Below are 27,286 nucleotides of genomic sequence, written 5' to 3'. Positions count from 1 at the left end.
GAACCACCCTAAACAGCCAGTCCTGAGGGCTTCTGGGCCTGTGACCTACCTGGCCCCTGCGGCTGGGCTGCCTCCTATTGCCACTCATCTCCCTGGCTCTAGATCTCTGCGTCCTCACTCCACCTCCCAGCCCTAGCTCTGCTCGCCCCCGGGCTCTGTACACTCTTCTCTGTGCTAGGGGGAAGATGCGCAGAGAGGAGGGGAGAGCAGGCGAAGCAGAAGGTGCCAGCTCACCAGCGCTTTCCAATCTATGGGAGTTAGCTCCTCTCATAACCATGACAACCAGTGTTGGAGCCGCTGTCTGGAGGCAGTCACAGTGGGGGGGCAGGGATGGGAGGGCAGAAGATCCCCTTAACTGACTGGTTGAAGGGGCAGAACACCTCCATAGCCACCTCCAACCTAGAGGTCAGGATCCCCAACCTTTACACGTTTCCACCCACATTCAGCCAAGGCCTACAAGCCCCTCTTCTGGGAGGTAGCAGGTCTCTCACTAACCTCCAGGCAGGGGAAGCCTGGTTATAGTCTCAAGTCAGTCCTCCTCTAGGGGACTAGCCAGCCAGTTTCCAGCAGAAAATCTCCTCTGCAGTTTTTTACTCCTCTTACCCTCTAAAGACAAAATCTACAAGAGCTCCCAATTGTTCCTCACCCAACTGGTCTCCCCATCCTAGGAAGTACTTCTTAGCTATCCCTCATCCTCTGGCCTTGGTCTTAGTGAAGATGGGGCACACCATGTGTCTTTTCTCAGCCTTTCCCCCAGCCTCTGAAAGTCAAGTCATCTTCCCTAACCTCTTTTCTGTCTGTCCTGTCCCCTGAGCTTCCCAAAAAACTCAGAATACGCGAGTAGTTGAGGACACCATTCTTCCCCACCTCTTCTGGGACCTTCTTCAGTTGTCACCAGAGGTCTCTAAATTTCTTCTCCACTCTTGGAGGACAAAGCAGTATTAGAAGCTGACCGCTCCCTTCAAGGTGTCCCTGCCTCTCAGAAATCAAAGGAAAGCATCCAGATTGCTGAGGGTGAAGGTCTGAGCACTAAGTTGAGCACACTGGTTAGGACCCTGGGACTAAGAATTACTACTACCCAGTGGACAGCCCTCAGCATGGGCCTGAGAAGACCAGTCCTGATGGTAGCTCCAGCTACTGCAGTCACAAAGCAGTCAGGGGATGGGGGAGGGGAAGGACACAGGCCTGGTGCAGAAGGGTAGAAAAGGGAAGTGTGGAGGGGCTGAGTTAACACCACAGGGGCCAGAGGTTCACTGGGCCACAGTGCTCTAGGTATCAGGGTGTCATGTGCCCTAGGTCTCAGGGTGTCCTGGTGGCCAAGAGCCTTCTCTCTAGGCCCTCCTTAGCTCTGGAAGGCCTAATGATGTACAGAGCCCAAAGGACAAGAGATCATTTCCTCATCATTTCCCTCCTCAGGCATCCTCCCCTCCCCAACAAGTTCATTTTTCTCTTCTCCTCTCTTTCTCTCTTTCCATCCCCTGCTTTCTCTCCATGTCCTCCCTTCTTAGCTCAGGCTCTCCCTCCTCTGTGCCTCCACCTCTGCCTTCCTTTTCTCGGCCAGCCTTACTTCTGCTTCTTCTCCACTGCCATGTGGCCTCCCTCCCCTCCTCTTTCCTGCAGGCAACTCCTCCTCCCATCCCCTAGGCCTTGTTCAGGAGCAGAACTGACAGCTCCTAGAACTCTAACCTCTGACATTGCAGCCTCCCTTTTTCTCTACTGGTACCTTCCCTACCTGAATCACTAGAAAAGCCTCCTGTTAGTGTAATCTCCATTTATCTTGCACTAAATCATAGCTCTTTAATCAATTTAATGTTTTTAGATCCAATTTGCCTCCTATACACCTTATAGGAACTCAAAGACCAAGTCTAAAATATCTCCTCTTACTGCCCTCCTCCTTCCCTTGCCTCCTGCCCTTCTCTCGATACAAACTGAAAGTATGAGCACTTACAGTATTTAAATTAAAAGAAACAAGCAAACATACATGAGACTGTAGCAATGAAAAGAACATGCCTGGCTAGGACCACTCCAGAAGACAGTGTTGCAGATCTGCCCTAATAATGCCTCCATCTTCCGCCCTCCGCACTCCTCTGCCCACCCAGTTCTAATGGGAGTAGCAAATGGAGAAAGGACTGGGCAGCCAGAAAAGGGGTCTCTAGTGGTCCTTCTCCTCTCTAGCACTGATGCTCATAGACACCCCAGGTATTCTGGGGTGAATACCTGCCTCCTCCATCTCCCAACACTCACCTGCTCTCGAAGTGACCCCCTCTCTAGGTGGGCCAGCAGTGGGCAGCAGCCACAGCAGCAGCACATCCCAGCACGGGCACTGCCCAGTAGCAAGCAGCCCTGGCACCACCTAGTACTATTGTCCTAGAGGCAGCCTGTGCCCGCCCTGGGGCTCAGGCTGCTGAGGCTGGAACAACATAGGGCCTGCTTACCAGAGGTGCCTGCTGTAGAGATGGAATAAGTGGGCACATTTTTTCCCCATATATTTTTAAGAAAATCACATTGGTTTCCATTTATCCACCACCAAGCTGGACAGCCCTTCACCTCCATGCCCTAATCCATCCACCGAGAAAAGACCCATTGCAGCAGGTATACAGCAGTAGCTGTAATCCCAGCTACGTGAGAGGCTGAGGCAGAAGGATGGCAATTTTGAGGCCAACCTGGCAACAGAGCTAGATCCTGTCTCAAAATAAAATTTAAATAAGTACTGGGTATGTAGCTCAGTGGTAGAACCTTTGCCTAGTAGGCACCAGGCCTTAGGTTCAATCCCAATATCACCAAAAAAAAAAAAAAAAAGGAAGGAAGGAAGGAAAGAAAAGGCCCATCACCCCACAGTCCCACAGTCCCCAGCACCCACCCCAGTGCTCAGAGACCCTTCCTGTTGGGTCTAGTCTCCTGCTGTCCAGCATTTATGATTGTTCGACCTCTTCCTCACAAACCTCGTAGGAAGTCTTTCCTGTTCACTGCCTTCATCTATACAACACTGCTGCACCATGGATTAAGTGAACCAAGACCATCACACCTGCACCTACAGGAATGTCTCAACAGGCACCCAATACATGTTTAGACAGGAATTTTTTTTTTTTTTTTTTTTTTTTGGTGAGACTGAGGTTTGCACTCTCAGGACTTTGCAGGTGCTCTACCACTTGAGCCACACCTCCAGTCCATTTTGCTCTGGCTATTTTGGAGATGGGGGTCTCTTAAAAGTATTTGCCCAGGGTTGGCCTTGAACCTCCATCCTCCGGAGTAGCAAAGATTATAGACATGAGCTACTGATGCCCAGCCTAATACATGATTAAAATTGAAGGGAAGGAAAGAAAAGACAAGACATAGGGTCTTGGCAGTACACCTACTCCAGGGACCCCCTTTATTCCTTATGAGTACCTTGGAGTCTTTGGTCTCCTCTCCTGTCTCTCCTTTTCTCCCTCCTCTTGAAGTACTCCCAGCCCTTCTCTCCTACTTCCTTTAAGTTTAGACCATGATGGTTTCCTCTGGAGGTCAGAAGACCAACCCAAACTGTCCTTCCATTCTAATACTAAATCTCAGGTTACTGTGGGGAAAAAAATGCAGGTTAATAGCAGAGGTCACTGTGACTAACTGCTGACAAGTTCAAAGGTCTCCTTCTTGCTTCCCAGGCTGAGAGATGAAAATAGTGACATACATGAAGGACAAGACAATGTCAAAGCCTGGACTTTAGCTTCCTGTGCTCCCCAGTGGGCTGCAAGGTCTGGCAGACCCACTCAAGCAAGTAAGAGACTCTCCCGGCAAGGCCTATATTCTCACTGCCCTTAGCTCTCAATATCATTGCCTCTCCATTGCAGAAGTTCATACTAAGGCCTCTGGGACAGTCCATAGTACTTACAATCATTTTGACTGGCAACTAATAGCAGCTCTTTTACCAAGAGGATAAGACCTTGTCCAAACCCTCTGTATGACATCAAAGGGCCCTTGGAGGAGTCCACTGAAACCCCAGTGGCTCAGCCGTGGACAGCAGAGGTGCAGGACCATTGGCTGGGAAGGGCACTGAGTCATGGGGAATAATCTACAGGGCTAGGAAATAAGGGAGGGAGAGGGTTCTTGACCACTGGACTGAGAAGAGGACTTGAAATGGTCTCAGCCAGGCCTCAGTAGCTTCCCTACTCCTTGGGAAGCTTCCAGGTACAAGACAACAGAAGGATGGAGAAGGTGGCCAAATGTTAACATTGATGTCAGAGCCAGAAACAACATAGAAAGATATCACTGAACACACAAAGGCACTTAATAAATGCTCACTTAATGAAGATGAGACACTGGGTGTCAGAGGTAGCCACCTTGGTGAAGCAAAAAAAGGGCACTAAGGACTTCAGGGAAAAAAATCAAGTTAGAGAATTGGAGACCAGGTTGTGGACCCCAGACTGCCCCCCACCCGGCCACACCTGTCAGGCCAGGAGAGAGACAAGCAAAGAAGGAGGGGGGAGGGAGATGCAAACAGACGGGCATTTGTGCAAGTGAACAATAGCTGTGCCAGGACTCCCTACCCTCCTGGCACAGGGCAGTCTGACTGAGTTGGGAGGGGGGCAGCTGCTGTCTGCAACCCCACCCCCACCCTCTCCCAAGGAGATACAAACAAACCCAGAAGGGTCCAGCCAGCAACTCTCAGCCATTTCTCTACCAGCTCCAGAAACCCTGACTAACCACTCACTCAGCTCCTGAAAGATACTTCAAACCATAGGCTCAAGAAAGGAATGCAACATTTCCTCCCGTAAGGAAGGCATAAGCTACCTGCCCCCACACCCCGACTTTGATGATTAGTTTCAAACAATAACCCACAGCACCTGGGACAACAGGCATACACACCTCAACACCTAGGTAACATGTACACATGGGAATCACACATTCAGATCTCTCCCAGCCCCCCATTCAAGGTCAGGATTCCTCAATCAATGGGACTGAGATCAGACCCCCTCTTTAACTCCTTTGGTGGCCTCCAGGCACTGTACAACCCTCCGTGGTCCCTCAGGGACTTCCTTAAGCCTTCAGCTCCCTTCCCCCATCCATGCTTCTCCCTTCCCCCTCAGTTGTTTCCCTAACCTCCATGACCCCTAGGATCTCCTTCTTCTATGCCCACAAAAGCCTTAGCCTCCAGGGGGACCCCCAATTCCTAAGTCTCCTCCCAAGCTGACAGCCCTTTCAGCTCCTTCCAGGCCTCCTCTCAGCTACAATACTGGCCCTACACACAAAGCCAGCCACCTCTCCAGTACTTAGAACAAAGACAGTCTCTCCTCTTCTCGCTCCCCACTCCACCTACCCACCACACACTCCGATGCTAGGGTCCTAGAGATTCTGACATTCCCTCCCTCCCCTCCAGTCTACAGAGCCATCCCTGGATCTCTGGTCCTTGCTTGGCAGAAAAGGCCCCTTTGTTCTGATGGACATTAAGGTTAGGGATTGGGAAAGGAGGGAGGGAAGAGCAAGGCACTAAAAGAGAGAAAGGGGACCTGTGAGCTTTGGGGCTTGAGGAGGTAGGGAGTAGAGCAGACAGAATGGAGGGGGTGGAGAACTGAAGACAGCCTGGAAGAACAGAAATGGAGTGAAAAGAAAAAGGAAGCATGAAAGATCTATGATGGTGGCAAGGAGAAAGGGCCAGGTTATACTTAAATTCCTCCTTCTATGAGGAGGTTCTCAGAGTAGGGCAAGGGCTGGGGAGACGTTGGTGCATCCGGACTTGGCCCCGACCCGTCCCCCCACCTAGGTAACTGAGGAGACCATCTTCCTCAAATAATCTCATTTCCAGCAAGCCCCCTCTACTTCCCACCACAGCATAAAAAGAAAGGAGACAGCTGGTGTGCTTCGGGGAGGGGGGAAGAGGGGATCCAGGGTTTGTTGGCTAAGAACCAACTCCCCTCTTCGGTAACCACAGCTTTCCGGAGGGGGCCCTCCCCTTCCGACCAGCCCAAACTGACAAACACCCTCCTCCAGTGGCCTTCTTGCCCTCTCAGATCCACCCACTCAGCCCCCCAGCTGGTTTCCCCAATCCCCCCTCTCTGCCAGCCCCAGAGTAGAAAAGAGCCAGGCTTCTGGATTCCCAGTTCCCCCACTATGACAAAAAAAAAAAAAAAGAAAAAAAAAAACACAGGGCAAGATAACTAACTAGCCTTCCAGCTTCCCCATTAATGGAGAAAAGACTCCAGTATTTATCCTCTGAGACCCTCTTCCTACAGCCCCTCACCAGTTCTGATGCCCTAACCCCCCTCCAAACTGGCTCCCCCACGGCTTTCCTTTTTAGGGTGGAACCTAATTTCCGTGGTTTCAAAAACCTCTCCCGCCCCCCTTGGCTCTACTCCAGGGTCTCAGCTCAAATGGTTGAAAAAATAAACAGACTTTGGGAGCTGGGGCTGGCCTGGCACAGGGCTGTGAAGAGTGTCTGCCACCCCACTGTTCTACCACACTTCAGTCATCTCACCCCGGCCCTCTGTTTGTTTTAGGCGCTACTCAAATCCCTGGTTGCTTTCCGGATAGCAGAATCTAATTTGAAACCCCAAAGGAAAGTCTTAAAAGCCTTCTTCCCTGCCCCACCCCCATCTAGGGATGGACCCCTTCTATCACATATCAAGACAGGTAGTCAGGCAAGGACTCAGGAGGCGGTAGAGGGAAGGGCTTTTCATTCCCTGGAGGGCTCCAAAGGGGTACTGCTGCCTTGCTGGAAAATGGTGATCAGTTACACTGGCCAGGCCATGGAGCACAGGGCAGGACACTAGGCTCAGAAGGAAGCCAGATTGAGATTTAAGTAGCTCTGGGCTGAGGACTGGCCTTTCTGAGAACCAGTACAGGGTAGTGTGGGTGCCTTGAGGAGCTGAGAGGTACTGTCTGCATGCACCGCCTTCCTCCCAGCTCACTTATTCACCTACAAATCCGTTTCATCATTTCCTGGGGGCTAGGGTGTGGAGAAGTCAAGGAATTTGGGAGTGGGCTTGGTACAAAGGCAGGGATAAAGGAAACTTGGAGAGGAGTGACCAGGTCACAGGGTGGTATGGGTGGATAATTATACACCTAAACTGGAGATGACAGGTCAAAGGCTGAACCCTGTAAGAGAGAATAAACGCTGAGGGAGGTGAGAGTGGGTCAGCCTAGGGGGTTTGGTTGTGGCAGGCTGGGAGAACAAGAAGCCAGGAAGCCAGTGGAGCAGATGGGGATGGGAGGCCACCCTGTGTTCCAGGCACCGGGGTGCTCAGGATGGAGGAGAGCATCCTAGTTACACAAAGACTTCCACTCCCTTCACCTGAGGGTAATGGCCTGGGGGGAAGCAAGCAGACGCATGCTGTCCTGACCCCAGCCACCCGCCCACCTCGAGGGGAGAACTGAATCACAGCTGGAAAGTCCATTTGCGAGGAGAGGAGGGGCTGACTTTTGTCTCGGAGGGGTGGTGGTGGGAGGAAGCTGGGAAACCACCCCCTCCCGCCCCTTCGCCGAATGGCGGGGACAAAGGGGGAACGACCAAACCAGAGACTAGGGCTGGGGGTGGGGGGTGCCACAGAGAGCTACCTGGGGTCCCCGGGCGCAGAGAGGGTGCGAGAGAGCTTCTACCGTCCCGACCCCCGATACACACGCTTCTCTTTTCCCGCTTGGTCCCTTACCGGAGCAACTTTTTTCCGAGCGGCCCAAAACACGATTCCGCCAGATCCCAGGCGACCAAACCTGGTTCGCTCTCTCCCGGGTCCGGGCAAAGAATCTGCTCGCAGGAGCTGGAGGCAGCACGGGTCTTGTCTCCTGCTCCCCCAACCCCCTCCCCACTCACTCACAGTCCCCACCCACCCTGTCCCGCTGCTTTCCGTTCCACCGCTCCGCCCGATTTTGGCGCCCAGAAAGCAGGCGTGGAGACAGGGTGCACGGCGGGTGCCGGGGGTCGGAGGGCACCTTGAGGACAGCGGCGGGGGAGGAAGGGGGTGAAGAGATTGTATCGCCAGCCCACCTTGCTCGCCAGCTCTTTGCTCCGGTCGATCCGCGCCCGCGTGAGGGATTCGATCCGAGACATAATCCTATGCCGCGATCAGGGAGGACGCCTCACGGACCCAGGCGTCCAGCTATTGTGGGGGGAGGGGTCCAGCCCACACGCTTCGGTCTCGGGGACAGGAAGTCTGACTCCCCTAGCCCGGCACCCAGAGCCAGTTCCTCAAACCCTAGTCTCCTCCCCCCTGCTCAGGAAGGGGGGGAGGCGGAGCAGAGGGAGGGCGGGGTACCAACACACGGGATGGGACGCCCGGGTTTGAGTTGGGGCAGCATGGAGGACAGAGGTCCCTGGACAGGTTTGAGGGGCCCCTCTGCCAGTTTCCCCTCCAGCGCTTGGGGGCGCCCTTTAGACCCAATGCCTATGAGCTCTACATTTCTTAAAACCCACGAGTGCCAGCCCCGCAGTCCTCGCCAGACCCCAGTTAGTCCCTTTCCCTTCCCCCTTCCCTGACGCATAACTTCAGTCTTTAAAGACTAGCAGGCGGGAGGATTCCATCCGCTCCAGGGAACCAGGGACCAGTTCCTTCCTGGCCTTCAGGGCCCATCAAAGCAGACCAGAACAGACTCCTTTCACGATAGGAGCCCAGGGGTAGCAAAAGGGAGGGGAAATAAAAGGGGAACTAGAAATTGGGTTTTCAGTAGACTTAAGTGGAGGATTTACTCCCAGAAGTAGAATTGAGAGTATTCGCCCACTAAACCTCCACCCCTCTGGGCCCTTCCTGACCACACTGCCCATCCTCCTCCTAGCCCCGCCTTTACCAGCTACTTTGAGCGGTGAAGGTGGGAATTCACCACCCTTCCTGAGGAAACTCATGAAGTACTTCCATATGTTGCAAGTTAAGTTGGAATCAGAAGACTAGAGCTTGCCCTAGTCAGGGAGCAGGTAGGGCATGGTCAAAGTCGCTCCCTGAGAAGAAAGGTGAAGTTGAACTTTTATCTTTCTGGACTCTTTGTCCCAACCTGATCTAGAAAAATCAGTCTAGTCTCACTGTAATCACTCACATCGCAATTCATTTTCACCTCTCGGGGTCTCCCATTTCTCTGTAGATGCCAAAGCACAGAGAGCCTTAGGTCAGAGCATTTAAGTTTGCGGGATCCTGCCTTATTCAGGTCTCAAAAATTCAGGAGAAGGAGGGAGCGAGAGGAGGCCCAACCCAAGTCCAGAAGCTCCAGGCTGCAGGTTTCAAGCCCAACTCAGCACTCTTGTAGGTGCCAATTTTAGTCTCTGTCTCTATTTTTGGGCTCCACTGCCTCACCACTGGCTGAGCTGGTTGGGCTCCTCACCCCAGCACCACCCCCATGCTGCTCCTTCTGCCCCCCTCCCCACACACATACTGCCTAGCAACTCCTTCTTCACCTCCTGCACCCATTCTCCTGTTTAGGAAACTTATATAGCAAAGGCTAGAAAAAAGGAGTAGAAACAAATCATGCCCAGTCCAGGCTGAATGACAATTAGAAGCAGAAAGAACTTCCCCAGTCCAAGACTGGTTCCCCAGGCTTGTACCTCCGGAAAGACCTATAGGAAGACTCCAGAAAATCACCCAAACCAGCAGTCCTGAGGCTCCTGGCCCTCGAACTCCAGACTTACCTCCCCTCAGTGGTCAGCCAAGGCTGAGGAATGTACTAAATTTTAAAACAGCCAGCCAGAGGCCAGAATCCTGGCCTCATAGTCCCACCCACTGGGGGCCAAGAGACCTTGGTTGGGCTGGGACCTCAGCTTTTCTCCCAGGCCCTTGGGTGGAGGGTGCTATAAGCTGAGGATAACATCTTAAAGGGCCAAACTCTGCCCCAGTACTAATAAACCTAGGACTTGAACCCTAAGCTCTGTGAGGAATCTCTCAGTATATAAACTCAACACAGAAGTCTCTATGAAAGAGAGGGTCTGACTCTCTAACCTTCTTCCAGCCTTGCTTTTTTTTTCATGGGCCTGGCATTTGAACTCAGGGCTTTGTGCTTGCAAAGCAGGCTCTCTAGCACTTGAGCCACTCCTCAGTTCATTTTGGTCTGGTTATTTTGGGGATGGGGTCTTGCAAACTATTTCTCCAGGCTGGCTTGGAACTGCAATCCTCTTGATCTCAGCCTCCCAAGTAGCTAGGATTATAGGTGTGAGCCAAAAGTAGGACTGGCCCACCCCTGCTTTCCATCCCACCTGCTGTTTGTTATCTTGCCCCTCACTCACTCTATACCCTCTAAATAAAAGGGAGTGTGGGGGAGAAACTGTTCTTCTTTTTTTTCAGGAGTGACAGTTCCCCTACCGCAAATTATGCAGTTGAGTTTCCCAGCACATCCCGAGTGCAATGGATAAGGCTCGCCCTGGGAAATTATCTTCATGATCATAGTAAGTATCTGTTCTACCTTTAAAAAACCCATATTTACTGAGCTAAGCTTTCCACTTGACTCAGTTTCCATTTTCTTCTCTTTTTTATTTTGCAGTACTGGGGTTTGAACCCAGGGCCTATACCTTGAACCACTCTGCCAGCCCTTTTTTGTGATGAACTTTTTTCAACATAGGGTCTTGCAAACTATTTGCCCAGGCTGGCTTCAAACTGCGTTCCTCCTGATCTCTGCCTCCTGAGTCTCTAGGATTACAGGGGTGAACCATTGGCACTGAACTCAGTTTCCATTTTTGTATCTTCTGAAACAATTAACACTTTTCCTTCTCCTGGGTGTCCCCTCTTTTCCCAAACCTATTCTCTATAGCTCTACTCCTATATCCAGTGATATATTTTCAGAAATTATGTTTTTAGATATACAAGAACAAAATTTTTTGCCAGAATCTAAAAGTAGCCACCTTCATTACCCCCAGGTAACCTAACAAAATATATCCCTACTATTTCAGGGCTAGAGAGGAAGCCTCAAGGAAGGACCTAGCTGCTAGAAGCTTGACCAGTGAGTGAACAGAGGGCCCAAGCCCCACACTTTCCAGGAGAAGTCTGCCTACCTTCTAATTACTCTGGACCTTGAACTTTCTGGGAGGGGGTTACTAAGACACACTGACCCCAATGACCACCCAACAAAGGCTGGTGGAAGAAGGCTGGTGTGCTGGGCTTACTGAGAGGCCACATAATGGAAGTGAAAACTTCACCTCATACTAGCTATGAGATCCTGGGCAAGTAACCTAACCTCTAGGTTATACTGTCTGTGAAATAGCAATTAAAAGAACTTGTCTTTGCCAAAGTTGTTGAAAGAATTAAATGAGATGACCTCTGAGAAAGCATTTGGCCAGCCATACAAGGAATGTGCCACCTCCTTCTCTCACTGGCTGACTGAGCAGCTCTCCAGCCCTACCCTGACGTTTACCTGCTTATGGTCCCTGTCCTGAATTGGGCACAGGGAAGGAAAAGATTATGTGAAGTAGGTACATACATTCTTGAGGGTGGAAAGAAGGTCAACAAGGGACTGGAGAGAGGGAAACAGAGGAAGACAGGCCCAGAGATCCTGTTGAGGAAAAGGGAGTGCATCCCCACTGCAGGAAAAGAGGGTGATTCCCTATAGATTCTCCTACCCTGAACTAACAGAGCCTGTGGGCAGGGAGGTACTCAGACCCCAAGGGCTCCATGTTTGCTTTGTTCTCTAGCATTCCCTGCCTGCCCCCTGAGAGAAGAATCCTCTCTGTCCCACCTGCCCTCCCCTATATGCAGTGGCTTTAAGATTCTCCACTTGCTTTTTTGAGACATTCTGAGACATGCCATCTCATACCTCCATCAGCCTTAACTCCCCACCCATGACTTATGGGGAGAAGGTGTTAAACAATGGACCTGCTTACATCTCTATTTCCCCACTGACCCACAGGAAGGGAATCCTGGCTCAGAGGCTGGCCCAAAGGAGAGCCCTAGTTTTGCAGGTGGAAAGTGCTGGTCTTCTCTAGGGTTTCTGTCTGTGCTCAAAGGCCACCCCAGGTTGGAAAGCACATGCATAATTGGAGAGGTCATGAGAGGAAAGAGGGGGTGGCTAATTCTGCCAGTCAGGCTGCAGTCACACCAGAGTGAAGGAGTGGCAAGGAGGAGAGCAGTGCACCTTCACTTCCTGGGATCAGGATGCACATGGCCACACATGTAACGTAAGCATGTGGTTTATAATCATACACTTTCCTAGCTTCCACTCTGCTTATGGTCTTATTTCAACAAATTCAGTTGCCGTATCCACCCATAAAATTATGAGTGTAAAAGCACTTTGCAAACTCTAATACTCTATGAAGAAGTAAAAAGTATTGCTGTAATCATTATCATTACTATGTCCAATGGGCAAGATTTCTGCTGCCTACCTCTTAGCTATGTGAGGCCTAAAGTGAGGGGAAAGCTAGGCTATTCCTCAGCTTCTGAGCCTTGAGGCCTATTTTCTCTTCTAGCTAGTCACAGCTGGCTGCTAGCTGTATGGCTGGAGGCATTTGAAAAAGCAGAGAAAAGGTTATGTACTGGGACACAGACATGGAGTTTCAGAGAGATGGCATGTACCCCCTTAAAATTTGAGCCATTGCCCTGAGTCTCTATATAGGGAGAGTTGGGGAGGGTTGGCATGGTGATATGGGGAGGAAGGAAAGTGGGGGAGGGCAGCAGGTCCTGGCCTCCTACTTCTAGGGCTGGCTCCTACCTTGGGCTGGGTCCTACCTTGGCCTTGCCGGTCATGCCCAACAGGAAGCTGAAGGTCCGTCGCAGGGAGGAGCCTGCCCAGGTACCTGAGTCCCCTTCCAGCTGGCTATAGCTATAGAAAAAAAAGAAAGAGGTGAGGAGTTGGAGACAGAGCTGGAAAAGAAGAAAAAGACATTCCCAGAGAGATGGAGGGTGACAGTGCCATGACCAGCAGAGAATGGAGATAGAAGGAAAGGTTCTGAGAGAAAAGGTGAGGAAAGGAGAGGGAGAAAAACAACCCCCACCTCCTAGAGCTTCCCGGATGTGGACAGTTCAGCTTTTCATTCCCCTCTATTTACGAGGAAACTCCTCTGGGCTCCTCCCAGACACATGCAGACTCCCCCCTTCCTACCTAATCCAGGCTCCGGATGGGAGGGCCCACTCTCCCTCCTGCTGCTCTCCAGCGGAAGTGGATGGGGTGAGGGCCCTCCAGGGGGGCATTTTCCCCTCTCAGAACAAGAGTCCTATGTAGACCCTTTGCTGTTTGGAAAGAACCTCTGGGCCTAAAGCCAATAAGGACTGAATTTCCTGGGATTTCATCAGCCCCATCCCATGAGCTAATCCCAAATCCAGAGCCAGGAGGGATGTGTCAGCTAGAGAATTTCAGGACCACAAATCAGAGCCTGATATCTTAAAGGGCCCGTTACTTGCTCCCACAGCCATACTGAGTTAGAGTCACCCCACTCTAATCAGCCTTCTGCCATAGGAGCCAAATAAACAGGTGCTGATTTTGCATGCTTATTTACATAGTTACTGAACTCTCTCAGCCTCCATCTCCATTCCTGAGCTATGCTTCAGGCCCTGCCCTCTGCTGGGAGCTCTGTAGCCCTTGTCTAGCTCTCCTTTGGGTTACTCCCCATTATCTGAGTCATCCAAAGCCCATTCGTGGTCCTTGGTCACCATCTCTCTCCAAGATCTGTCCACTTTCCTTTTTGTCAGTGACAACAACAAATAATCTCCTTCTCTTTTATTCAGCTGACGCCCTAGGTCTAGCTATTCCTTTTCCTAATCTGTCCGCCATCCCATGGGGCTACAGTGTACCAGAGAATAGAGGATAAATTCTATGCATCTCGGGGAGAAGGATATCTAATTTTTCATAAGAAATGTTCAGAAGAACAGTATTTTAGGATGCGGGGAGACCCTTGAAGCTACAAAATCCATGACCAGACCCATTGCTCCTCCTGGCTCTAGGCCTTTCAAGTCCCCCAAACTCACCGATTGCTGAGGTCAGTGGCAGAGGACTGGCATAAATTCCCTGCCAACACAAAAAGAGAAGAGAAGTGTCTAGTTAAAGCCAGACAAAGGCGCCCAAGGGCTGCCTCCCCCACCCCTTCCACCTGGATCAGGTTCCCAGGCTGCAGGTGCATGTGACGCCATTCCTGAGGGCGGGCACTGGGGAGCAGGGACTGAGGGCGGGGACTGTGTAGAGCAGAGCTGAAGAATTTAGGAACCAGGATTACATGAAGATGGGGATGGGGGGACTGATATTTCAGTCCTATTTCTGGTGAGTGGAGAGGGCTGAGGTTTTACACTGAGCTTCTAATACTCTTTTTTTTTTTTTTTTCAATAGATACAACTTTTTTTTTGATAGCACTGGCGTTTGAAGTTAGGGCCTCCCACTTGCTAGGCAGGCACTCTTACCACTTAAGCCATTCTGCCAGCCCAATACTCTATCTTGAGGACAAGATGCATTGTAGGTAACTATTCCCCATCTCTTGTGACAGGAGGTAGGAAAGCCTCACTCAGTCCTATATCCCCCTTTCACTGACAGGAGAGTCTCAGAATACCAAACTCTTGAATTAAGATCTATTATGTGAATCGAGGCATTTGGGGGCTCTAAGGGTAAATTTGTTGGAAATAATCCAGGACATCTAGACCCTAAACAGCTGGCTCTGAGGACTCCTGGAGAGACAGACTTGGGGAGGGGCCACCACCACTTTTACTTACCATCTGGATCTGAGTAGTCCAAGAGGTAACTCATGGAAACAGACTTGGAAAGCATGCCAGTAGCCCAATAGCCCAAAGAGCCAGCAGATGGGTGACAGGAACTCTGAGCCTAGAATCATGTCAGAAGTCCTCATACAAAGGTCATGCTTTGTCCCCTCTCCCCCCCATGCTCTTCACTTTCCCACAGGTTGGCCCTTCTTCAATTTTAGGCCTCCCACCCTTCTCAACTAGTCATATCTGGGATATTCCATCTGACGTAGTCAAGAAGTTATTGCTGCTATTTAGATCATTGCTCTGTTGCAGTGGACCCAGCCATTCTTTCTTTTTATATTACTTTTTAAATTGACATATAATAATTATACATATTTATGGAGTATAATGTGATGTTTCAAATACACATAAACGTTATGTATCCGGCTTTCTTTTTTCTTTTTTTCCTCCTAGTTTTTTGAGACAGGGTCTCAAGGTCTTGATGTAGCCCAGGCTGGCCTTGCTTTTTTTTTTTTTTTTTGGTGGTACTGGTGTTTGGACTCAAGGGCTCATGTTTGCTAGGCCACTTGAACCACTTCAACAGTCCTTTTTGTGTTGGGCTTTTGAGAGAGGGTCTCATGAACCATTTGCCCGGGACTGGTTTTGAACCAAGATGCATGTGATCTCTGCCTCCTGAGTAGCTAGAATTACAGGCATGAGCCACCAGAGCCTAGCTGGCTTTTAGTCTTGATCCACCTGCCTCAGTCTCCCAAGTGCTGGGATTATAGGTATATGCCACCACATTCAGCTGTGTTTTGTCTTTTTTCTTTTTCCTTTCTTTAAAAAAATTTTTTTCTTTCTTATTTGTTTGGTTTTTGTTTTTGATGCAGGGTCTCGTTTTGTAGCTCATGCTGTCCTCAAAATCACAATTCTCCTGCCTCAACCTTCTAAGGGCTGAGATTACAGATGTGTACCACCATACCTGACCTGGCTTTCTTGGTGGGACTGTAGTTTGAACTCATGACTTCAGACTTGCAAATCAGGGACTCTACCACTTGAGCCACTCTGCCAGTCCTCTAGAATTTCTGAATATAGAAAATATCTTAGATAAGATTTACCCTGAATGATTCTCAGAAATGTCAACTCAACCTATACAGGCCAGGCAGGCAATGAAATAAACTGAGGCAGCCTGGGGCTTTTGGGGGGCTTTTTTGTGGATTTTTTGGGCAGTACTGGGGTTTGAACTCAGAGCCTCAATGCTTTCTAGACAGGCCCTCTACCACTTGAGCCACTCCACTAACGCTGTTCTGTGTTGGGTTTTTTCAAGATAGGGTCTTGGGAACTCTTTGCTTGGGCTGGCCCCAAACCACAATCCTACTGATCACTGACTCCCAAATAGCTAGGATTACAGACGTGAGCCACTGGTGACCAGCTAGGCAGCCTGGGTTTAAAGTAATAGAAATTGTCATAGACTTTGCTCAATCTTTACAGGCTTTTTTCTCAAAACTACATGGGGCATTATGAAAACTGGCCACATATTAGGCCATAAGGTAAATCTTAACACATTTCAAATAATTTGTATCATACTGATCAAAGCAAATAAATTAGAAGTCCCTCTTTGGTAGATTGGATAATGGATTTGTAATATCAGGCTGGCAGAGTGGATCAAGTGGTAGAGCACCTGCCTAGCAAGTGAGAGGCCCTAGCAAGTTCAAACCCCAGTACTGAAAAAAAAAAAAACTTGAAATATATTTATACACTGAAATACTATTTGACAAAAAAGAACAAACCACAGCTTACTTAACAACAGGGATGGCCAGGTGCCAGTGGCTCATGCCTGAAATCCTAACTATTTGGGAGACAGATATCAGGAGGATCACAATTCAAAGTCAACCTAAGTATATAGCTTGTGAGCCCCTATCTTGAAAAAGTACCCCACACAAAAAAGGACTGGTGGAGTGGCTCAGGTGGTAGAGCACCTGCTTAGCAAGCATGAGGCCCTAAGTTCAAAATTCTAGTATAGTGCTCACTTCAGCAGCATTTATACTAAAATTTGAATGATACAGAGAAGATTAGCACTGTCCATGCACAAGGATGACACAGAATTTGTGAAGTGTTCCATGTTAAAAAAAAATAGGGATGAATCTTACAAACATAATGTTGGATGAAAGAATCAAGACACAAAAGATTTATAAACTGTATGATTATAATCATAAAATTTAAATCAGGCAAAACTATGGATGCTGTTTAGAGATGCATACATGCATATGTAAGTTGAAACCATTAAAATCTGTTTCAAAAGTCATGAAAGTGATCATCTCTGCCAGAGAGAGGATATGAATGGGGAAGGACTTGGGGAGCTTCTGAGCTTTGGTTGTCTCTGTTTTGTTTTGTTTTTTCAGCTTTGGGTGGTTACACAGGTGTTACTCCCTAATTATGCATTTCACTGTACATGTAAGTTTGCTACATTTAATTTTTCTAAGTTAAAAAAAGTCTCTGAGAAAATAAAACAAAACTCTAGGGCTGGGAGTGCAGCTCAATGATACAGCACGGACAAGGCTCTGAGTTTAGGTTTGATACCCCAGCACCACCAAAAAAAAAAAAAAAAAAAGAGAGAAAAGATATTTTTTAACTATAAAATAATGAAAATACTACAGAATAAAACTTGTTGGAAATAGCGAAAGTGGTATTTAAAGGGCACTTGTAGCCTTAAAGTGCTTATATTAAAATTTTGGGGAGACTGGAGGAGTGGCTCACTTGCCTATCTTGAAAATACCCCAAACAAACAAACAGACAAAAACAGTGTTGGTGGAGTGGTTCAAGTGGTAGTGCACCTGCCTAGCAAGCATGAGGCCCTGAGTTTCAACTCCACTACCGCCAAAAAAAATTTAATAACTAAAAGTTAATGAGCTATGCCAACTTAAGATGTTAGAAAAAGAACAAATCAAAAGAAAACAGAAGGAAGCATATAATAATATAAAAGCAGAAATCAGTTAAATAGTAAACAAAAAGATAAGGTAAAGAGGCTCAATAAAGCCAAGATTTGTGTTTTAGGAAAAGAAAAATAAAATACCTTTGATAAGAGTGATAGAAAACACAAATAAAATTAGAATGAAAAAGTGGATCTAACTACAGAAAAAGCATTTATTAAAAAAGATAATACTACCTACAACTTCATGCCAATAATTTTGAAAATGCAAATGAAATACACAAATTCTTACAAATCTGTGTATATAACTTACCAAAACTGAATCAAGAAGAAAGAGAAAGTCTGAATGGTCCTATTAAAGAAATGGAATCAATAGTTAATCTTCCCATAAACAAAACAAAAATACCAGGCCAAACAGTTCTGGAAAGATTTTTCAAGAACAGACCATAGAATCTTACATAAATTCTTCCAAAGAAGAGAAAACAAAAACAAAAACTCTTCTACTCTCTCTACAAGGGAAATATAACCTCCTATACACATAAGTACAAAAATGAAAAAAAAATTAGTCAACTGTAGTAGATTTTAAATGACCACAAATTGTTTCAAGCTTCCCCTATTCAAGATTATTTCTTGACTCTTTGAATCTGTGCTGGCCTGTGACTATGATGAATAGAATGTGGCAGAAGTGGCATTATGTGAGTTTGAGCCAAGGCTTCAAGAAACCTTAAAGCAGACTGGAGGTGTGGTAAAGTGCCTGTTTTGCAAGCGCAAAACTCTGAGTTCAAACCCCAGTTCCACACACACTCAAAAAAAAAAAAAAAAGGAAGAAGAAGAAGAAAGAAACCTTAAAGCTTCCACCTTTACCTGTTTAGAAGGCCATTTCCATCTAAAGAAGTCTAAGCTAGCATTCTGGAAAGCCATGTATTGTACTGTAACCAACAGCCTGCCAACTGACAAAAACAAGATTGATCTTCCCTGACCGTCCACCCTATTCAAACCACTAGATAACTGCAGTCCAGGCAATTGCAATGGAACCATCAGCTAAGCCCGGCCCAAATGGCCCATCCACAGAATCATGAGGCAAAAAAGGCTTTTTTTTGGGGGGGAGGGGATGTAGGCAGGGTAGGAGAGTTGCTTAAGTGGTAGAGTGCCTACCTAGCATGCATGAGGCCCTGAGTTCAAACCTCAGTACCACAAAAAAAGGCCAATTTTTTTAAGTCACTAAGTTTGGGGTTGGTTTATTATAGCAATAGATAATTGATGCCACAAATGAAAACCAGCAGTGTATAAAAAAAAGAGAACCCATCTTTTTTGTTTATTTTTGTGGTGCTGAGGATCAAACCCTGCAAATACTAGATGAGCACTTTTATAAATGAACTATATCCCAAGCCCTGAGAATCCATTTTACAAAGTTGGATTAACCCTAAGAATACAAGGATGGTTTGACATAAGAAAAGTCTTTATATGAAATTTACCTCAATAACACATTAAAGGAGAAAAAAAAGTCTCAGTAAATGCAGATAAACATAGGATAAAATTCAACACTCATTCATTCTAAAACCCAAGTCATGGAAATTAGGAATACAAAAAATCCTCTTTAATCTGATAAAGAATATCATTCACAAACTACAATAAAAAATCAATTTCAATAGTGAAACCTGGGCTGGGGGTATTGCTTAGTAATAGAGCATTTATGCAGTATGCATAAAGTCCTGGGTTCAATCTCCAGTACCACAAAACACACATACACAAAAACCACACAGCAAAACCATGAGGCTTAAGATGTAGTCTCTCTAAAATCAGAAACAAGACAAGAATGCTCTTTATTGTCATTTCTGTTCACCATACTATAATCCAAGCCAGCACAGAAAGGCAAGAAAACAGAAATGAAAGGAATAAATACTGGAAAAGAAGATACAAATTTCATTTGAAGATGGTATAACTGTTCATATAGAGAAGACCCCCCCCAAAAAGAAATCACAAATAAACTTTATGGGTTTTTTTTTGCAGTACTGCAGTTTGAACTCAGGGCTTACACTTTGAGCCATTCCACCAGCACTTTCTTGTGATGGTTTTTTTCAAGATAAGGTCTTGTGGAACTATTTGCCTGGGCTGGCTTCGAACCACAATCCTCCTGGGTAACTAGGATTATAGGTATGAGTCACTGGCCCCCTGGCTGTTTCTAAATTCTTTAGATATGTTCTAGCAAATTACACTTTGTGAACTGACATATGTATAATTGTTATATTTTGAATGTACCTAATTTGATAACTTAAAAAATCCATTTATGGTATCTATTTGCAGGTCAGAAAACCAGATAATGTAACTGCAATGCTCTGAAATATTTAAAAAAAAAAAGATGTAGTGGGGCAGGGAGGAGAAATGGCGAAACAATGTATGCACATATGAATAAATGAAAAAAAAAGCTATAAATAAAATAGACTAAATTAAAAAAATTAAAACATGGGGGAGAGGTGGAGGGGCATGGCTCAGTGGTAAAGCACTTGTCTATTATGGGAGAGACCATCTGTCCAATCCCTAGTACTACAGAAAGAAAAGAAAAAAGGATATAGTCAGATGATCACAGAACATGTGAAAATATGCCCAACATAATCTCTGAACAGGAAAATATTAATTAAAACCAAGAATGCAGCCAAGCACGGTAGCTCATAGCTACTCAGACAGTGGTGATCAGAAAGATAGTGGGTCAAGGCCAGCCCAGGGAAAAAGTTGGAAGCCCCATTTCAACCAATGATCTTGATATGGTGGCACACATCTGTTATCTCAGCTACAAAGGAGGTATAAATAGGTGGATCATGATCCAGGCAGGCTCTGGGAAAATGCAAGATCCTGCTTGAAAAACAGCTAAACAAAAAGTACTGGGAGTGTGGCTCAAGTGGTAGAGCACCTGTCTAGCAAGCTTGAGGCCCTAAGTTCATCTCCAGTACCACCAAAATAATAATAATAATAGAATAAAAAGAGATACCTCTAAGATCCCTAAGGTATCACACTGGAATGGTTAGAATTAAAAACTTGACAAAAAAGTATGATATAAATTTAACATAAAAATAAGTCTTACAATTAATATATGCTAAAAAAAAAAAGGCGGGGGGAGAATAAGTCTAATATCCACAAGACCTGTATGGGTAAACTATAAAATTTTATTAAAAGACATTAAGTGGGAGGTGTAATATTTTCATGGATAGTAAAACTCAATATTATAAAGAAATCAACTTTTACTAAAATAATCTTTAGATTTAATGTGACTCCAATGAAAATCTCAAAGGTTCTTTAATGTATGGCTTTTATGTGTGTTGTTCGGCAATAAGTAAGGTTTGTTTTTTTAATTAAAAAATTCTAGCTGGGTGCCAGTGGCTCTCACCTGTAATCCTAGCTACCCAGGAGGCAGAGATCAGGAGGATTGTGGTTCCAAAACCGGGCTGGGACCTTATCTCAAAAAAACCCTTCACAAAAAAAAGGGCTGATGGAGTGGCTCAAGGTGTAGGCCTTGCATTCAAGCCCCAATACTGAAAAAAAAAAAAAGATTTGTTTTTATTTATTTTTTTGTACTGGGGATGGAACGCAGGGCCTTACACATGCTATGTAAGCACTCTAAGTTACATCCCAAGCCAACAATGAGATCTGTAATGACTAGAGTGGCAAAGTTAAGAAGTCTGATGACACAAAATGTTGAGGAGGATGTGGATCAGAGGAAACACGTACCATACTAATGGAAGGGGGAAACAATTTGACATTATCTTGTAAAAATTAATATCTATACAATCTGTGACACAACAATTCTATGATGAGGTAGATACCCTGAAGAAATTCTGGCAATGTGTACCAAAATACCATGTAAGCCACACCTCTGTGCAAAATGATGTTTTAAAAGGTAAATGGTAACTCTTTAGATGGTGGGGAGGCAGGAAACATGAAAAGAGAATCATAGAAACAAAGATAAAGGCATGGGTGTTGGTCTAAGTCTTGAGATGGGTAGTTGATTTTTTTCAGCATTCATTTTAAATATTATATTAAAAAGACAAGGCTGACTGTGTGGCTGTGATGGCACATACCTGTAAGCATTTGAGAAGCTAAAGCAGGGAGATGGAGAGTTGAAGGGTATTGGGTTGTCTCGAAAGGAAAAAAATATATATATATTGCAGTAGTGGAGTTTGAACTCAGGGCCTTCTCCTTTAGCCACTCCACCAGATCTTTTTTTGTGATGGGTTTTTCAAGATAGGGTCTCACGAACTATTTGCCCAAGCTGGCTTCGAACCTCGATCCTCCGGATCTCTGCCTCCTGAGTAGTTATGATTATAGTTGTGAGCCACCCACTCAGCTCTCAAAAACAAAATAAAATGGCAAAGGGGAAATACAACAGACAGTATTAGCAACTCTGGCAAACTGGAGAGCAGAGGTCCCATTTAAGAACATTTGAATTTTAAAAAGTGTAAGCATCAGAGTGGCCAAACAAATTTTGGAGCTAGACTTGGCTTATGGGTCAGTCTACAACCCCCAAGTCTAGCTAAATGAGCCTCAGGCTTTTGGTCTGTGGGTTATGCTGGAGTACTTCAGCAAGAAAGAAAAAACAAGAATCCCAAATATAAAGGCAAAGAGACTACTAAAGGGAGGGCTTGAGATGTAACTCAGTGGTAAAACAGTTGCCTAGCATGACTGGATTGGATCCCTGAGTTTGATCCCCAGCACCAAAAAAAAAAAAAAAAAAAAGGTGGGGGGGGGCAGGGGGAGTGAGGGAGGACTTAAAGGTTAGATGAAGACAGGAGAAGAATCAGAGTAGGAAGGCACTATAAGAGGAAAAAATAACACTGGGGAAAGAAGAAAACATAAAACTGAGAAGGAAGATGCAGGGAAGAAAGAAGAAAGGAGGAATAAAGGGAAAGGGTGGCAAAGGAAGAGAAAGCAGAAGAGAAAATGTGTATTGAACTCATCTTGTGTGCCAGGGCATTTTAACATCCTTTTTTCATCTAATAATTACAACCTGGAAAGATACTTTTATTATTCTGATTTTTGGAAAAATGAAATAAATTCCTCAGCTCGTCAAAGGGTCTAGGAATCAATTGGTTCCAAAATCCTGTTCTTTCTACTATATCACATGGAAATGGGTGTAGGGGGGAGACAGGCAGAAATGTAGATGGAGAAAAGCAGGTGATAGAATGATTCTTGCTACTTCCTGACGGACTGGACACAGCCTTTTTCTCTTAGTGTTTCTCATAAACAGTAAGCACCCCAACATTGAGGCTGGGGTTGGAATTGCTGCCCAGCTAGGGGATGAGATGGAAGGGAAGCAACCTTTAGACTTCTTTGTGTACTCTGGGATTCTGGGCTAGAAGACCCAGTGGGATCTCCCAAACCCTTTATATATCATCAGTGGCCCTTAGAGTGAGAAGAAGAAAGAGAAGAGATTGCTTCTAGATTAAGGGAACATAACTGGGAAAGGGGATATCTGTCTGTCTGTCTCTCTCTCTCTCTCTCTCTCTCTCTCTCTCTCTTTCTCTTTCTCTCTCTCCCCCTGCTGGGATAAAACCCAGTAACTAGCACATGCTAAGCAACTGCTCCACCACAACCTACATCCAGCAATACACCTATGGCTATCTTGTTAAAGAACTATTATATCTTTCAGGGTACCAGATGCCAAGTTTCATCCCACAAATAATAAATTCAGCTCCAACTCTGGGAAATGTGGGATCCACAGAAAGAAGTGGTTATGAAAACTAGGGGAACAGGGGCCTTTTAAGGAGAGAGGAACAGAGATACCCACATCAACACAGAGAAATAGACATAGAAAGGAAGAAACAGAGGGTCTTAGAGAAAGAGACAGAGGCAGGATACCAAGAGTCAAGAACAGAGCATACAGACCCAGGGAAGCATACAGAGGGGTACAGACAAAATTCAGATTCAGTCAGATGGAGTCAGAGCAATGCCCGAGTCAGAGCAATGCCTGGGCACAAGGAGATCCAGCAGCTGGCAGAACAGAAAAGGCACAGAGTAGTGTTGGACTGGCAAGGGACAAGAAACGGGAGCAAGGCAAAGGCCTCCGTGGGGATCTGTCATACCAGGTGGGAGGGTCGGCCACCTTGCTGCTGTACTCCCAGAAAGGTGTCCAGTTCCTCTTGGCTCTGCAGAAAGGGGGCTTCCTGGGTGTCTGGGCATCCCGATGGTTGCAGGCTCCTCCTGAAACACACATTGCCACCACTGCCCTCTGAAGCCAGTGGCCAGTGATGGGTACCAGGGAGGAACACCGCTTCAGCTCAGCCCAGTTGCCTGCCCCAAGCCCGGCCCTTCCTGTTGGCATAGGCACAGCCCAGACCCAAACTGGCCTCCCTTTGGGGCTCTGCTTTGGCATAGCTGCAGAGCTCGCTGCGGACATGGGTGGCCCCTACTGGTCACAGGGCAGTACTGCTCTCCAGAAGAATGTGTTTGGGGGAAGGGAAGAACAAGCTCACTTCTCACTCATTGTCTGGTTTCTGATGCCAATTTTTGTCCTTAACTCAGCTAACTGGTGTGCTTAGTAGACCTAAGATGCAGAATTAATGCCCAACCACAAAAGGTAGGTGACACCTGGGCCACTCTTAGATACAGTTAGCGCCACACACAGGTTACCCAGGGCATCTGTCTTCCACCAGATGCCCATAGGAAGGTGAGCTTTGTAGGCATTTCTTTTTACTGAGTTCCCACCCAGCCAGTTCAAGGACAAGGTACTCTCCCTTCATTCAGCCCAGCTAGCCATGCCCAGGAGCTAAAGAAGTTAGGTTTACTCACCAGGGCTAAAGGAATTTGTCCAAGGGGACCATTACCAAAGCAGAGGAACAGTGCCCTTCCATTGCTAGCAGGCCCCTATGATGACCACTCACACTAAACTTTTCATGTGGACCCCCAGACCTTTTCTTTCTGACTTCCTCTGTCTTTGAGGAAGTGGTTAGGGATTTTCCAGGGGAGAAGGAAGAGATGGGTCCCTCTCCCCCAGGCTGCCAAAACATGCAAAACTCTGAGCAAGAACAGCTGTTCTCCCATTGCAGCCCTACACTGTAAATTACCTCAAGACATGTTGGGTCTGCTTCCACCCAAAACCAGCAGGTGGGCAGAAATCTTGGAATGCAGCAGGCCCAGTGTCCCAACCCTGGACCCACTTCTCTCAAGAAACCATCTAAAGTTCTCTGGGTCCCAGTTTCCTCATCTGTAAAATGAGACAGTTCTCTGAGTTCCTTATAGTCTGACATCATTATATGGTTCTAAGAAACTCAAAGTGGGGCCCAAGTATCCTGATATCCCACTCCACACCTCTTTCCCATTCCCCACCCCCAACATCCCTGTGAGATCAGATAGAAAGAAGGAGCTAGGGCCACTGGCAAGAGTCCTATTTTGGAAGGCAAGGTCCATCCTCCCCAGCAGCTCATAGGGTGGGTACTAATTGTCCAGGGAAAGTACTAGAGGCCTAGGTCTCCTCAACAACTGTTGTTCTACAAAGATCATTATCTCTCCAGAGAGATCAGTGAGGTCAAGGGCACCAGAATATTCTTTCCCAACCACTTTCTCTAAGGTCCAGGTCTTGAGGGAAGGAGGGACGGATGGTACCCTGGGACTTACCTGTTCAGTGGGTCCTGGAACTCCCTTCCAGGCCCCCAGCTATGTCTTTTGAAGGGGTCATAGGTGTGGCTATGGGCACGGAAAGCCCCTGATCTTCTGAGGGGTGAAGCATGGAAGCCATTCCCCTCTTCCTTTTTACCCTCCCTCCCCTCTTCCTCCTTCTCTTCCTCCTCCTCCGTGGTCTCCTCCTCTTCCTCCAGCTGCTGTCTGGATTCCACTGCAGACAGGCAGCGGCGAGTGCGGCCCTGGGGCACAGGGTCTCCACCTGCGAGGAACACCTCTGGGACAGTTGTGTTCATGGGAGGCACACACAGGCCAGTCTGAGTCAAGAAAAAGAGAAGGATGAGCAGAGTTCTAGAACCTTGGAATTTGAAAGATGTCACAGCCAAGCTTCAGAGCATCTAGTCACTCACCACTGAGGCACAGAATTAGAGAAAGGCTGGGTTAAGGTCATGAAATGAACTGTGTACAAAGTTTAGAACTTGAGTTTTCTGACTCCTAGCCTAATCTTTTTTTCTAGTACATGAAGAGATCCTTGCCAGGTATTGGTGGTGCACACTTGTAATCGTATGTACTTGGGAGGCTGAGATCAGGAGGATTATGATTCGAAGCCAGCCTGGGAAAATTGTTTTCAAGACCCCCATCTCCAAAAATAAACAGAGCAAAATGGACTGAAAGTATGGCTCAAGCAGTAGAGTGTCTGCTTTGCAAGGACAAAGCCCTGAGTTCAAATCCCAGTCCTACCAAAAAAAAAGAGATCCTTGCCAGGTATGGTAGCAAATACCTATAATACCAGTACTCAGGCAGGAGGCAGGGGCAGAAGGACTGTGAATTCCAGGCCAGGTACATAGTGAGACCCTGTCTTTAAAAAAAAAAAAAAAAGGCTAGCAGAGTGGCTCAAGTGGTAAGAGTGCCTGCCTAGCAAGCAGAAGGCCGAGTTCAAACTCCAGCACCACAAAAAAATAAAAATAAAAAAGGAGCCAGGCACTGGTAGTTCATGCTTGTAATCTTAGGTACTCAGGAGACAGAGATCCAGAGGGTCACAGTTCAAAACCGTGCAAATAGTTCACAAGACCCTATCTTGAAAATATCCCAAACAAACAGACAAAAACAGTGCTGGTGGAGTGGTTCAAGTGATAGAGTGCCTGCCTGCCCAGCAAGCGTGAGGCCCTGACTTCAAACTGCAGTACCACCAAAAGATTAAAAAAAAAAAACAGTCCTTGTTCACTCATTATTATTCCATTTACTGAGTATCTATCTATCAAAAAGCCAAGTTAAGTGAAATAAATAATGTTTCTGTCTTCAAGGAATTCACACGGTAGTGGTAAGAGTGAGTGTGTATATGTGTGTGTACACAAACAAAACCACAAATCACAAATAACTAACTGGTTAGAACATATCAGATGACACAAGAAACTTCATCAAAAAGCTTTGGGCTGCCAAAGGGGTGAGTGATTATTAGGAGTTGTGAGACTCAAGAAAGGGAAGACCTTTGAGATGTGTCTGAAGGTGGAATAGTTAGGTTTTGGCCAAGGGAAGGGAAGAGATTCTAGGTCAATAAAGTAGCAGGGGGGAAAAAGAGTTGATGAGTGAAGGTTAAGAATTCTCAAGAATTCATACCAAGCCTGGTGCTGGTGGCTCACACCTGTAATCCTAGTTACACAGGAGGCAGAGATCAGGAAGATCGAGGTTCTAAGCCAGTCCAGGCAAATAAGTTCTTGAGACCCTATCTTGACATACCTAACACAAAAAAGGGCTGGTGGAGTGGCTCAAACTGTAGGCTCTGAGTTCAAGCCCTGGTACCACAAATAATAATAATAATAATAATAATAATAATTTTAAAAAGAATTCATACAAAAGAGTGAGGGAACCATTCTGACCTTTCCCTACATCACAGAAAGAAGCGCTGTGAACATGAGCCACATCACACTCATCCCCTTCCCTCTTTCCCAATAGGCATTGTCCTCATTGCCCAACACTTCTGGTTGATATTAGGGGTCACCTCAGTGTCTCAGAAGAAGAACTCTCAGGCACTCTTCAATTTGAAAATAAGCCCCACTCCAGAAAGAATTACCAAGAGTTCCAGAGTACCAAGGTGATGGAGGGGCAGGAAGGGAAGTAATGCGTACCTCTGTAGACATCCTCAAGGTCAGTCTCTAGATTTTCTGCTGGAAGAAGTCTCCTAAGCTCCTTTCTCCCAAGAACACCCTCAGCTACT

The 27,286-nt window shown here is 46.7% G+C and overlaps 1 protein-coding gene, 1 long non-coding RNA gene and 1 other non-coding gene across 16 annotated transcripts in view; 2 read left to right on the top strand and 1 right to left on the bottom strand.

Moving 5' to 3' along the window:
* Arhgef2 (Rho/Rac guanine nucleotide exchange factor 2) overlaps positions 1-25,214 on the bottom strand; it is a 41,940-nt gene extending 16,726 nt beyond the window's left edge. For 2 of the 14 annotated variants that reach the window (XM_074047888.1, XM_074047896.1), the window contains exon 1: positions 50-254. In XM_074047888.1, coding sequence (XP_073903989.1) covers positions 50-88 — 39 coding nt within the window. In that variant the 5' untranslated portion in view covers positions 89-254. Of the gene's footprint in view, positions 1-49; positions 255-2,244; positions 2,395-7,616; positions 7,758-7,951; positions 8,183-12,596; positions 12,691-12,862; positions 13,126-13,832; positions 13,873-14,564; positions 14,674-17,776; positions 17,816-23,537; positions 23,656-25,068 lie in introns of those variants that run through there. The other 12 variants (XM_074047886.1, XM_074047885.1, XM_074047887.1 and 9 more) reach the window with 12 other exon arrangements.
* On the top strand, positions 8,234-11,157 carry LOC141413907 (uncharacterized). The gene is made up of 3 exons (XR_012438924.1): positions 8,234-8,285; positions 10,227-10,327; positions 10,829-11,157. It is a non-coding gene; the product is annotated as an uncharacterized lncRNA (long non-coding RNA).
* On the top strand, positions 16,557-16,662 carry LOC141414304 (U6 spliceosomal RNA). Its single transcript, XR_012439365.1, has one exon. It is a non-coding gene; the product is annotated as a U6 spliceosomal RNA (small nuclear RNA).
* Positions 25,215-27,286: the final 2,072 nt, after the last annotated feature.

This window comes from Castor canadensis, chromosome 11 (genome assembly GCF_047511655.1).
Source record: "Castor canadensis chromosome 11, mCasCan1.hap1v2, whole genome shotgun sequence".
NCBI classification, from domain to species: domain Eukaryota; kingdom Metazoa; phylum Chordata; class Mammalia; order Rodentia; family Castoridae; genus Castor; species Castor canadensis.
This window is presented reverse-complemented; position numbering and strand designations above follow the sequence as displayed.